Here is a 14,249-nt window from a genome sequence, read left to right on the forward strand (position 1 = left end):
TTAATGAAGTTATGACTGTTTTATTTATATAGACATGCATGGCGAAATACATGAAGAAAAACGCATGTATCTAGTTATGCTATCGTAACAAATGTTTTGTCATTTAGGCTAACAATATTGGCATTATGTTTTATAATTTTGTATTTTCAACAGCTTACATCATTATGAAACAGCATTTTGAAGGTCAGGCAAGATGTCAGCCGTATATTGTCACTTTTCCTCCTCATTCTAGTCATGAAATATATTAACAAGCTAATGTTACTTTTGCAGTTGTTTTGGTTAGCTACACAAGATTCCCCTGACAGTGTACATTTTTTGAACTAATCACTACATGAGACATAGATTGTGTGGAGTTTACTTTTTTAAATGAAGAGATCTTAGATTATCTTACTACTATCCACATTGTGTTACATATTGTGGTCATAAATATTAACAAAGAATCACCAAGAATAACTATAGTTTTTATTTGACAAAGACAAAGAAAAAAGAAACGAAAAAAATGAATCACTAAAAAGATCATTATTATTATTATTATTATATAATCCTTATTTGATAATAAGGATTATATAATGCTACTGTAAAAATATTTTAAAAAATACACACCTTAAATGCAGTTCTGTCCAATTAAAGCACAGAGAAATAAAAAAATAACCACTTTTCCCGTGAATGGGAGCAAAAAACAAGAGAAAACTCATGGATCATTACAGAACTGTAGAATATAAAAGGTAAATGATTCTACACATAGTCAAATCGCTGGTTTGATTGCCTTCCATCCACACTCTGAGCCTTGTAGGAATCATTGTAGGCTGGACGTGATCTGATGTCCGACTTGTAGACAGTGTGGTGAGAGGCAGCTTTGTAGGCCATCCCATCATACCTAAAGAATATCAGAGGATAATTAATATCAAATAAAAGACAGACATGAACAAGAGCTGGATTAAGAGTCTGGACTTTTTGGGCCATGGGGTGAGTTGTAACATCTAGACTTACAGCAGCTCCATGGACATTTCTAATGTGAATATTAAAGGAGTCAGAAAGATTATGACTGAAAACAGGCGTGACTAGGGGAGGAACATAAGGACCTCTGTGTACTGTTTTGCAAACAGCCTTGTAAGCATTTGCAACCTTGCATTATATATTCAGAGAAAAAAAATACAGACACAAAAAGGTGTGCATTTACATTTTGCTGAGTATGTGTCCTTAAATTTTAAGGGAAGTAAGATTTTACTACCGCATAGAATGACAAAATATATTCAGGAGTGTTATATATTGTTGTCCACCTTTGTCAGAAACCAATATTTCTGTCTCTCAGTGCTGTCTTTTTACAGCAGAGAACATACAATCTGCGACAGTACAATATTTTGCATGTAGTGCCTGCTTACTAGACATTTCTGTTTGCCTATTGCTCTATTTAGCAACTTGCTCATTTCTGTTACTTTTCTATATAAGAGGAGAGAAGTTCTGTTGTCAAAAGTTGCTGCAGTTCTTACCAGTCCTGCTAAAGGTCACAAGAAGTCACAGATTATTTCTTTCAGTGGCTGAACGTACCGTTGCTTCCTGTCTGGAGTCATTCCACGGCAGGCCAGACACATCATGATCCCTCCGATGACCAAAATAGCTGCACCAATCCAGCCCACAAAAAGTGCAGGGCCAAAAGTATACCTGAAAATAGAGAATAGTTATGTTATTGAAACAGTTGTAGGAGATAAAATGTCACAGTATACATTCATCTTAATTGATGTTTACCTTGGAGTCAGAGCCCCTGTGAGTCCACCGATGTTCGCTCCTCCAAACATACTGAACCCACCATCGGCATACGTCGTGAACCGAAAACTTTGCACAATCAAGTTAGCAAAGGCCGACACCCCAGCAATGCCACAGACACCTAAAATGTAACCAAAGCAGAACAATCCTATGGAATTAGAACTAAATGGTTTAGTTGAAATAACAGAACTAGACATCTGGGCAAAGCTTTTGGGCACCTGCAAGAAGAAACATGATCCCGGCTGTCAGAGTCATTGTAGCTTTGAGGTTGTCCTCCATGTTCCCCATTTTCAAGCACTTCAGTGCAAATATGGCGATCAGACAGCCGATGGCTCCAAGAACAATGCCAACAATCATCAAGGCTCGGACGGCTTGGAGCAAAGCTGAAAGTCAAAGTTATACAATTCAGAAAATTTCTCATCACATTATCTACTCATCAAATTGATTTGCAACTTATCAGTGTGGAGTTGTAGATACTAACATGAGTACATTTACTCAAGTACCATACTTAGGTTACTGTTTTACTGTTGTAGTTTTGTAGTTTATGCCACTTAATACTTCAAATCAATAACATTTCGGGCAGAAATAGTGTATTTTTTTCCTCTGCTACTGATTAATTATTCATTCAATTATTTTACAAAAAAAACCATATGATAATATGACAAATTAAATATATTTTTGTAGATGAAACTGACCAACAGGAAAATAAGATTCACATCTGCCAGCTACAACATTAAAATACTGCTCACACATTCACTCACGCACTCACACGCATCAATATTAATAATCTGTAAATACAACATATTGTACATTCAGCAATAATGTAACACTGAAAGGTTCTGTTAAACATAGTGAATACTTTAACTTTTAAAACATTAAAGTAAAAGTAGATTAGATTAAAAGTATTATCAGCTAAATATACTTAAGTAAATGATCTAAGTATTTCTTCCACCACTGCCAATGAGCAATAAATCATACAACACTATAAATCATTTTCAGTCCTAACAGTAACTAAAAATGACAAAAGATACACAGGCAGCATCATATGGAATTAGAAATAAATGGTTTAGTTGAAATAAAAAAAGAAAGAAAGAAAGAAAGAACAAAAAGAAAGAAAGATGTTTTGTATTTCCTTTCATGACAGGTCAACTGCTATTCAAATATTCCAGTGAAGATATTGTCTAACTTTTAAGAGACAAGATATATCTTCATTAAATAAGGTTTTAATTAATTTAAATTAAAAAACTTGGACCATTCTTGTCTCACATATCATCTCTAGCTCTATCACTAGCTAAAGTTCAAATTCAAATGTCAAACAAAAGCACATGAATAAATCCATACAATATATACATACATACAGGAGCAACGAGACAAAAGTAAATGACTTTAGGTTCAGTGAAAAAGGTCTTTAGGTCACTCTTAAATGAGCTAATTGGAACTCCTCACACAGAGCAGCAGTGAAAAATACCATTAGTTCTATTGATGCACATGTATGTCAAGAATATTCTTTAAAAGAGGCTTAAGAAGCTCAACACACATGGCACTCACTTTCAATTACAGTAAGAAAAAAGATGAATTATGAAAAAAAGAATATTGCAATTATGTTTTTTGCCCCTAGCAGCAGTGATATAAAAATTCCTAAATCAAGGCACCAGGTAATAAAACATACTGACCTAAATGCCATCTTTCCATGGCCGGAGATATTGTACCTGTATTATTCTAGACTTAAGCCTTTAAAACCTTATATACAATGTGCTCTACACTACATTCAGCTGTTAAGTACAGAGTGTGGAAATGTACTTTACATTGTGTGACAGTCTGGTAAAGCTTGTGCTTGCTCAGCTAAGCTTTAGATGTTTCATCAAATTTCCATTTGATTCCGGAGAGACACCATCTTTTCTGCAGTCGACTGCATTTTTATGCAGTAGGGGAAATGGAGAAAATCTGCCCTAAAACCTTCCAAATATTCTAAAGTACCTTCCAAGGTCCTTTAGAAAATGTTCTCCTAATCCAACCTGGTGGAGAAATATTCGATAAACGTCTTTTTTTTCCCCCTGGAAGTGTAATTCTCTTACCTGGCAGTCCTAGTATGGTAAAATAAGGCCTGCACTGTGTTGTACCGTATGCTGTTCCTACACATGAGTTCCACAACCCAGAATAAGTGTAAACATTTGTTACAACTGTAAGAGATCTGTCTTGTAAGCTCCACATGTCCATTGCTGTTGCTGCCGATATTAGAAATTGCCCCAGTGCAGACAACATGAATCCCATTAACTGAATCATTGAGACAGCCATTTTAGATGTCCCGCTCAAAGTTACCGCTAATGTCACAGAGTCATGAAATGGCAGTGTTGGTGCTGCTGCTTATCGTTATGTAGGCCTCAACAAGGAACAGGTCTTATCAGATGTTTACTCAAAATTTTCATGAGTCTTTGTCCCAGTTTCGGGAACAGCGATGAGTTTCCACCCCTTCGTGACAGAGGGTGTGGTCTGACATTTCCTTATTTTTTGCTCATCATTATGAAGAAACATCCACCCAAAATGGTTTAATATGTTCCTCTCAGTCAATTAGCTTTTGGCCAGAGACTACTTTTTTCTGGCTAACCTACAAACTATCTAAGCTTTTTCTCTCCTTATGGATCCATAATGTAATTCCTTTCTCTACATGCTGCTTCTGTGTTACTAATGACAAGATAAAGCATACCTGGCAGTCCCAGAATGGTGAAATATGGCCGGCACTCTGTGAATCCAGAGCTCTGTCGGACACATGACCTCCACAGGCCTGAGTATGAGTACACGGCCGTCACTGGGTTGTCGAAGAGGTCTTCTGTCGCCCACTGGTCCATCCCTGTTGCAGCAATTATTCCTGCCACTCCTAACAAACTCAGTAGGAAGCCCATCACCTGACACAGAGTGGCTGCCATGGTGCTATCTTTTCTGTTAAAAACTCTGTCTAGAACTGTCACTCCAAAAGTGGCCTCTCCTCAGCCCTGTGGCTATGTGTTTGAATATGGTATCAGCAGGTGTGAAGTCAAGTAGGACTTCACCAGTGGCCCTATTTGTTAGCACATAGCTCAGTCATGTACAAAAGAAGTTGGGTGGAGCGTATCCGTATCAGCTAAATGTGACTAATGTTGCTTACTAATTCTAGCTGGTAACATGAACGTGATGTGGTGTTCTGACTGATCATCACCGAGAGTCGCTTTTCTTGTTTGTTTGTTTTTTAAAGGTATATTGTGTTTGTCAAAAACTTCTGAGGCCACAGCAAACTTCTTACTACTTTATACTAAACTATTATTGGTAAAAAAAAAAAAAAATTCTGATTGGTGCTAATAAGAATGTGACATCACAAGTCCCTCCAAGTCCCTTAAAAACACTAACATTGACTGAAAGGTTTGTGTTCATATTAGCAACAAGTCAATATGCTCAGGGGTTTTGCTGCTACAGTCCTACTCGGTCTGGTATGACCAGTACCATTCTGTTTCAATCTTTAGCTAATGTTAGCAAAAATGTATATAGGAGCAAATGTGTAGCTGATACCACTAAGTCAATTGACAGTGACTTACTTTATGAGACTTCTCTACCAGTGCTAGCGTTAGACTATGTATTAGCATTTACCATCATCCTTTCATCATCACTTTAACCACAGTGGTTGCTGTTTGGAAGAAGTCTCAATATCTCATTTTGAAGCTCTTTTGACATGGTTCTGATCTGTGCAACATGTTTTATATTTGACACAACCATGAAGACATTTAGGTTAAAAAATCTGCTCTTGCCTGAATATAGTCTGCTGCCTGTGAGACTTAATTCATATATGCTGGCAAAATTATGTGAGCAGTAAGTAAATAACATCAACAACAATGTTTCTTGTTAACAGCATCTTGGTCATGTCCTGATGGTGAGAAGCCTGAGCATGGCCTGGTATGTGTCATTACCAGGAAGGATACTGAGAGATGTAAATGTGTTCTCCCACTTCCTGCTGATAATTGCTGTCTGCCAAAATTGTAACACTTAGGTAACACTCACATTACACTGTGCTGATTCATTTTGTATACTTTCCAGGATAAAAATGAACTGAAACAGCCTTCCTGAAATAGAGCATTAACATATGCTTGTATTCATAATCATTCTTGCTTTTACAAGCTCTAATGACTGCTATAAACATGCCTTTCAAGAGTCTCAAGTTATTTTGAGGATTATTCTGCACAAAACTGCATTTTGACTTGTTAAAATTGTTTCATTTTAGAGACTTAACATTAACAGATTAAGCATTATTATGTGCCTTGGCCACTCTATGGTAAACGATACTAAATGACACTGTTGTTGGGGTGGGTGCTCTGTATCTGCAGCCAGTCAGGAAAAAGTAAATACTGATATGATTGTAATGAACTGAAACCAATTTGACTGGGGCTGATATGTGGAGGAGAATGTGTGAGACACCAGGACGGAATCGAAACCAGGTTGAGGTTTTGTTCAGTGTGTGCAACACAACTTGTACTGATGAATGTGTACATTTTATTTTAAACACATATAATGTGCCATAGCTTAACATAAGAATCAATGTCAGGTGTCTCATGACTTCTATATAAGTTGTTTTTCTAGTTTTTTCCACGTAATGTAGCACTCACAATTATTTATTAGTTAATTCATTCATTCATTCATTATCTATACAGCTTATCCATTAACAGTTATTAGTTATTCATAAGAAACCAGATTTTTTTTCTTCATCTATTGAAGTTAGACAATGTTTCTGACTGCTGGTGGTAAAAGAAGATATGATTAATTATCTAATTAGACAGTTACCAAATAATTAAGTCTTATTTTGAGAATGATATGATAGGATATGGAATATATATATATCCCTAACAGTGACCAGAATTTCAATTAATTTTAGAAATTGTTACCAGAATCTCAGCAGTCACCCTCAGTACAAGTACTACATAAATAATTCATCATGCTGCTATCAGGAAAATCCACATGAGCTAAAGACAAGTGGCAAATAAGGTTAAATAAATATGTTTACAAAAAGACTTGGATTTTCAGGTCACTCTTTGCGCACATGAAAGTATTGAGAGAGTTCAAATGACCCACCCAGGAAACCATATCCCACACACTCACATAGGCAACCTGGTTTGATCACTGTCAGTAAATAACAGTAGCCCGCTACATGCTGTGCTAATGATTTTTGCCACAGAGCCATTTGTCCCCCAGCAGGCTGAACCTTAAGCAAACAACTGTAGGAGCCACTGTTTACTTATCATGAGCTGCCCATAGACATATACAAGAAAAGAAAAGCCACTTCACACAAATGTATGTGCCAAGTAGCTACAATAATAAGACTTATTTGATGTAAAGATTTAGTTTCACTCTGAATAAAACTTCATCCAAATCCAATGGAGATCCAGACATTTTCAAAAATACAGTCAGGCTGAGTTTTAGGGAATGTTTAAAAAGAAGTATTTCTTCTGATGGAATAGCAAACCAGAGAAAACACTTCAGGCTTGAATTTTTATGGGACATCATATAGCTCCCTTGATGAGCCAGAATAAGCCAATACAGAATAAGATCATTTTAACAACCTTTACAAACTGCAAACATAACAGCGACATATTGTTATCTTATGAAAATGATCTGGCAATCATGTTAGAAAACAATTGCAATTTACAATTTACATGCCAAGCAGAATTTGGAGTTGTGTTTATGTCCACCTGATGAATTTAAGTCCAATATTCATTGTCCTCTTGGCTCTGTTTTGTCTACAGCAATTCAGTGAGGATCACGTGACTGACCAAGGTAGCCAGGCTGATATGACTGCTCATTAATGGTCTGTTCAAACAGGGGAGTGAAGCGAATTTTTGGTGTGCATAATTCATGAGAAATTTGCCCTAAACAGCTGAAATATGAACTATATCTTAGCTGCAAGCTAGCTAGCAACAGATGCACCAACCACATGTGTGTGACTGCTTGTGTGTTTGTGTTCAGCTCCAGGTAAATTTGCATCTAATTGCATTGCATGTGCATCTTTTCTTTGTATGCAATTCTGAACAGGGCTGGAAGTTTTTTTGCTAGGTGACAGACCCACATTAAAGAACTTGTAGGAAAATGATGTGTGAATAATAATAGAACTGTAACATAAACAGTTCTTGTAAACAGGTTTCTCTCAATATTATCATCTTTTTTTTATTATTTGTTTGAAACAAAATTTGTCAAAAGTAAATACAGATGGAAGAACAAAGAAATGCGGCAGGTTGATTAATACATTTTACTATGTCCAGTTTGCTTTTCTACCACATGTCAAGTTGTTGTGCTTATAGAGCAGACAGTTGGCTGCACATAAATGTCTGCACAAGGGTCCATGCAGACCCTCACGGATTTGGGCAGAAAATCTATATTACATCACACGGACTCCTGCCTCTAGCAGCTGGAGTAATTAGTAAGTAAGTAAGTAGTAACATTGTTTCTTCCATTACCATAACCTTAATCGTGTCTTCATATTGTAATCATGATGACGAAGATCCTCTAACCTTAAGGAAGTACTTACCCAAACCATGATAGACCTAACCAAATGGATTTGGTGCCTAAACAAAATCAAACCATGACCTCTCCACAACCTTAACCGTGTGTTTACTATTGTTACTATGACAACCAAGGTTTGCTGCACTTACCACTAGTATCAAAGAAGGTGCAGAGCATCTGCAGCTGGTATGCTCCTTATGGGTCCTTCCAAAGGTAGAGACAAACAATCTGCCGTATATGGTGGTTGAGGTTGGAGGAGTTGTTGCCAAAGTATTACTAATAAATAAGACCTTTAGCAGTCTCTACTGGTCATGTAATCCACACCTTGCGGGTCACAGCAGTCTGTCAAAGGTCTCCCAAAAATATCTCCCACTTTAGCTCCCTGACTAGCTGACTATGTTGACCACCTGGATGCTAACAGAGTGCTGTTTGGTGTTAGGCAGGTGGTGTACAGTGGGTTTATCAAAACTTAAACAGTGAACTTAAACAGTAAAGTTGCAAAGTTGTGGGCTATAAAATCAACACAGTGAGTTACAAGATGCTAAATCCCCTGTTGGGTGATAATTATCATTGTCATTTCATACATTTTAATATAACAAGACTAAGTGTTTACAACCATGCTATCAGCTCTGTGAGGTTAGATGAAGAGGAGATGAGATGAATGGTCATGAGATGAATGTGTGTAGCTAATTTTGTGGCAATCCATTCAGTATTTGTTGGGGTATTTCAGTGTGGACCAAAGTGGTGGACCAAACAACAGACAGAAAGAGCTACACTGCCATCTCTACAGCATGGCTAAAAACATTAACTAGACCAGCTTTGCAGCAACGTCAGAAGAAACAAAAGGAGAAAACAGTGAATAAGGGGTTATACTTTGATACTGAGTCCTTCCTGATGTAATCCTACAAGCAGAATGTTATATAGCAGGGCATGGAGCATAATCTGTTGTCATTTTCATTGGTTTAAAAAAAAAAAAGAAAAAAGTTTGGGTGACAGACCTTGAAAGAAACATTTCCACACCAGCTTCTATTTTGAACTCCAGTCAAGAGTTCCATTACCACTCAGGCTACAATAAGAAAACACTAGAAAGAGATGTGCTGAAATGATGAAAGGCTGACTCTGAAAATGGTAGAAAAATGGCCCATTTACTTCTGTACACCTTTTGGGAGTCTAAATGGATTTTTATTCAGTAATCAATGCACTGTTGGCTGATGGACACTAGAGGGCAGAGTGAGTGCAGAGAACACAGGCAGCCTTCACAGCAGGGAGCAGACTTGCTGGGAGTGTGATAAGGAGGCCTTTCACGTAACAAGGCCTGGGGAGAATGTGCTGTTTCTCTGAGGGCATCAGGAACTTCTACAAAATATGAGCAGGTCAGGAGGAGGACGATCAGGATTTCAATACATATTTCCCTCTATGAATATGGGTGCACATGCCAGAAATCAGTATGAATTAATAATGTTATAGCATTTGGTTGACTAAAAAAACTGATTCAATGTGAGCCAGAAGGCAGACTGAGTGATCTAGTTGTGGTAAATGAGTCACGAGTTCCCACTTTCGCCCACTTCGCACCTCCAAACAATGAACGCTACCTGGGCAGCCAGGGAGACGAACACAGCCCCCACAAATCTGTTACATTTGAAGAATGAGAGAAAACTTCAAAAATCCCTGAGCAATTAACCAATCACAGTCCAGCAGGACAGTGTGACAGAGTGCACACATCATTGGTCGACAGGCTCGCATCCGTTATGCTTTCAGTGGGGCGAGATCTAAATTAGAGAGCCAATTAACTCTGCTAATAGCCCTCTCCTATTTAATCTGGAAGACAATGGGGATTGAAGAAGAAGCTTTTACAATATCCTCTTTCTGCCACGATTCTGAGGGTCTGCATTTGCCTCCTTGTTTTCACTTCAATTAGCCCAGTGCTTTCTATGATTAAGTACCTATAATTATTTTTCAATTAAGGCTTTGATCTGGTGTGTACTGTATACAGCTCCTAAGCGTGCCTGAAAGAATGAGGATGAAACAGTAAATTTGTTCCCTTCTGTGTTGTGTTGATGAGGGTGCAAGTGAGATTAAGCTTGCATAGCTGTTTGGAGAGATGCTGCAGCCACAGAACTTGATCAAACATTGACAAGATTTTTCTTTCCAGCATTAAACTTCTTTTTAAAATATATTTCTATGGTTCTTCCACATAAATAGAACTACTCATGTTAAATGCATCAGTAATGTTCATGAGAAAATGTCACCCCTCTAGTGATTTTACTTGATATCATGGCATCACTTTCATTATTTCAATCACTCTCCTGTATTTTAAACTGCTGTAATTTGTCCAAACATAAATCATGTGAAGATCAATATGAATGGACCAATCCGTAGCTGTGTCCCTGTTTGATACTATATATTAATTGTATGAAGGTTTTGTGATTAGTGAAAAACTGGTTACTAAAAAATGCAGATGGTAAGAACGCTCAGGAAATATAATGGAAAACAAGATAATTCAGGATTAAATGTGTAGGAAAAATATTTTATTTTCTCTTTGTGAAGTTCAAATAGGAGTGGCATTCTTAAACCTAAGTTTGATTCATTATGCATGTTTTTCATTCAATTACAGTATTTTATTATATTTATTAATTAATGTAATTTTTATCAAGTCCACAGTTTTTAAGATTATAATGTATTGCTTTTGGTTTAGTGATTAAGTGTTTTTTTTTTTTCCTTCTCTGATCTATTTTGTGTGTGTGTGTGTATGTGTGTGTGGACAGTGTACAGTGAACTGCAGTATGCAGATAAATTAATCTGTATCGTATCAAATTTAATTGGGTTGATCTGACATCCACCTGCATCTTCTTGTGACAGTTGATTTTTTCATATACAAACTGCCAAACAGTACACTATGATGATCAGTATGTAGTGCAAACTGTACACAGTTAGTATGTAGTGAGGAATTGGGACACTATTTAGTTCCTTGAAAAGTTTGTTAAATTTTGATTCCACAAAACACTACTTTTTAATGCAACTTAGCAATCTTCAACGTTGCTCAGTTTCAGCTGTGGTCAGTCAAACTGCCAGAGGAAGGCGACGGAGTTACCACAGACTAAGTCCATGGTCGTACAAAGCAAGAACATGTATCTACTGCACACTGGGGGAGTGAATTTCTCCTTATGATACATATTTTTCAGTTTGTGGTCTAGTATTACTATTTGCCCTTTTCAGTTTATATTATGTTGTCATTAAGATAGCTATGGCATTACATACATATTACTGTACTATATAAAGTATTGTATAGCTGGAATGCAATCAGTTATTAGCAGTGGTGGGAGAAGTGCTCAGATCCTTTACTTGAGTAGCAATATCTCTCTAAAAATATGTATGCATGTTAAGGTATTCATTCAACATTTTATGCAAACAGAAGTATTAAAAGTAAAATTTACTTTAAAAATCTCAATTTATCATAGCATACATCAAACTACTGGATTAATATCAATACTGTGTAGAATGCATTTCAATGTTGTATCTTGGGTAGTTTCATCTGTAACAATGGGTCATATTTTGTAAGAGATATCAATAAGTAATATATCGAAATATAGTGTATATATAGTGGTGAAAAAAGTACAGTATTTTCCTCAGAAATTTGGTGGAAATATAAAGTAGCATGTAATACCCAAGTACAAGTACTTGAAAATGTACTTCAGTAAAATACTTCAGGATTGGACTTAGTTACTTTCCACCACTGACTATCAAGTTAAAGTTGCATAACATGCACTGAGCCTTTGATATAAGTTACTGGTGGTTCAGTAATGGTTTGCTCATATTTGTACTCAGAATTCATAATTTCCTAAAACACTACAGTGTACTCTTGGGTGGTGCACCAAAGCTGAGGTAAAACTCAATCAGCAAAACAAAACATGTGATGGTAAAACAAACAACAAACAAGCAAAGGTGGTTGATCCTCTCATGTACAACAAGGTACTTAATAACACTTACAGGCTGTTAGAATTCCTCAGTTTACCCACTACTACCTGACCTGGAAGGTAGATCAAAAGCGCAGTGACGTGCAGGGTGAAATGACAGTCTGAGTTAATTATCTGTAAAGCTGCAAGGATTAGAGGAATTCACAATAAAATACAACACAGGAGGAGAGGCTTTCTAGAAGGAAGGCCTAGGATCTAATACTAAGACTCACCCAAAGAGAGAGACTGTGTTAAAAATCAACATAGAAATGAATGAATAAATGAATGTTTTTCTAATCTACGCATTATGAAAGAAATCCTAGTTCTGTAATTTTACTGTACAAAAGTGATTAAAGTATCTAAAATAGCTCAAAATCAATGTCTAATGATGTTTTATTACAACTGTTTACTTCAAAATGGCATGCATCCATAGGAATTAAAATCAAGTGACAGCAAAACAGAAACCTACCCATCCCACCTTCAAATTCTATTAAAAGTTTTAAACAAAAAAGTATGTATATGAGCATGTTCAAGTTTGATTTCCATTATATTTATGTCTACTTCCTGTATTTGAAACTGGGATTCTCCTACCTAGCAAAGGGTGAGAAATAGAAATCCATTGAGAGGCCAGTAATTAACTCCTTTACTGTAATTAAAACACTAGAGTCTCTTATGGGTGTCAAGCTCCTAATGAGTTGTGACATTTTAGAGGCTCCACATACCCAAAACTGTACTGTCAACTGTGCGCTACCTATATGGAGACAGTCCTGCTCAGTGCAAAGGACGCGTTTACAGCTGGGCAAGGAGGAAGGCAAAAATAAAAGGAGAGGAGAAGAAAGAGGAAGATGGGACGCTTTCATTGCCCTGGAAGGGTAGAGAGAGGGGGAAATAATGAAATATCAGGTCTTTGTGAAAAATAGAAAAATAAAAATGGGAGGTGCAGGTAGCGGTGTGGTTGGGAGGAGGAGGAGGGGGGTTAAGAATTGTGTCTGAAACATTTTGTATGACCTCCTCCCTCGCCCATCCATCAGGCAGGCTGGCTCATTATTCTAACTAGCCAGTTCTTTTCTTCTGTTGCGGGACGCCATCAGCTGCAATCTGCATGCCAATTATCGGCCAGACCCCCTGATACCCCTGCATGGAAAATGATCTGTCAAGGAAAAAAAAAAAAAAAGAAAACGAAAAAGCGAGAAGGCTTGTGCACTGTAGCCCCAATCTCTCCACCCCCCCACCTCCCCCCATTTCCCCCCTTTTACACTCTATTCCTCTCTCTCCGCTTTCCTGTACAGCAGTGACAGGGCTTCCTAGAAAATTAATCTATGGAAAGAGAAGAAAAAAATTATAAATGTAGCTATTCTCCCACTCCGGCCGCTCAGTTCTCTGGGCTCCGGAGGGCAGGGGAAGTGGAGTTTGTGATAATTGCCAGGGAGAGGGGGGCGATAACAAAGGGACACTCTTCCCCTGAATGTTACACTAAGGGCAAGAGGAGCGGTCATGAAGCAACCATCATGCTTTTTACGCTCCCAGGTATGCTCCTTTTTTCCCTTTCATTCCCATCTATTTCATCATCAAATTACAGATGAGATGAGCTGCCATTTCAGATCACTCTCTTGATCTCTTAACTGTGCTGGATAGGCAGAACTGAGAATAAAGAAATTTGATGTCAGTGGGCCATGTGGTAATCACTACAACTGCATGAACTGTGGCACATGATCATAAACAAAACCTGAGTACATTTAAATGTCACAAATGACCACTTGCTACACCCAGCCCTCTTTACATATTGTTGCCACACCTATCATATTTCCTTTGGCACAGCACATACTGTGTGCAGTTTGCAGTGATAACAGTGGCTAATCCAAAGTGGGTCTTTGATTTCAGACAGAAATAAACAAAAACAAGTTTATAATTTCAGTTTTTATCATCCATAGCTAGCTAGCTAATTAAGCCAAAACTAGCTAGCTTTTTAGCGATTAAAGTAAGTATGCCATAAAAGGGGTCTTAAATATACACTTT

General features: G+C 37.3%; 1 protein-coding gene across 1 annotated transcript; it reads right to left on the minus strand.

The window, feature by feature from the left end:
- Window positions 1-4,772, minus strand: LOC108878889 (claudin-18). The gene is made up of 5 exons (XM_018669895.2): window positions 4,469-4,772; window positions 1,983-2,147; window positions 1,747-1,885; window positions 1,549-1,662; window positions 1-877 (listed from the first exon to the last, which is right to left on the minus strand). Exons 1-5 carry the CDS (start codon window positions 4,686-4,688, stop codon window positions 736-738), a joined length of 780 nt encoding a protein of 259 aa, XP_018525411.1. The 5' UTR covers window positions 4,689-4,772; the 3' UTR covers window positions 1-735.
- Between the last annotated feature and the right edge of the window lie 9,477 nt (window positions 4,773-14,249).

This window comes from Lates calcarifer, linkage group LG17 (assembly GCF_001640805.2).
Source record: "Lates calcarifer isolate ASB-BC8 linkage group LG17, TLL_Latcal_v3, whole genome shotgun sequence".
Classification (NCBI taxonomy): domain Eukaryota; kingdom Metazoa; phylum Chordata; class Actinopteri; family Centropomidae; genus Lates; species Lates calcarifer.

Bases quoted from the DNA above. Each gene is read 5' to 3' on its own strand.
- LOC108878889 (XM_018669895.2), bottom strand. From the start codon at position 4,688: ATGGCAGCCACTCTGTGTCAGGTGATGGGCTTCCTACTGAGTTTGTTA. The intron at 2,148-4,468 runs GTATGCTTTATC...TTTGACTTTCAG, and splicing joins CACCATTCTGGGACTGCCAG to CTTTGCTCCAAGCCGTCCGA. The intron at 1,886-1,982 runs GTGCCCAAAAGC...GTTACATTTTAG, and splicing joins GATCATGTTTCTTCTTGCAG to GTGTCTGTGGCATTGCTGGG.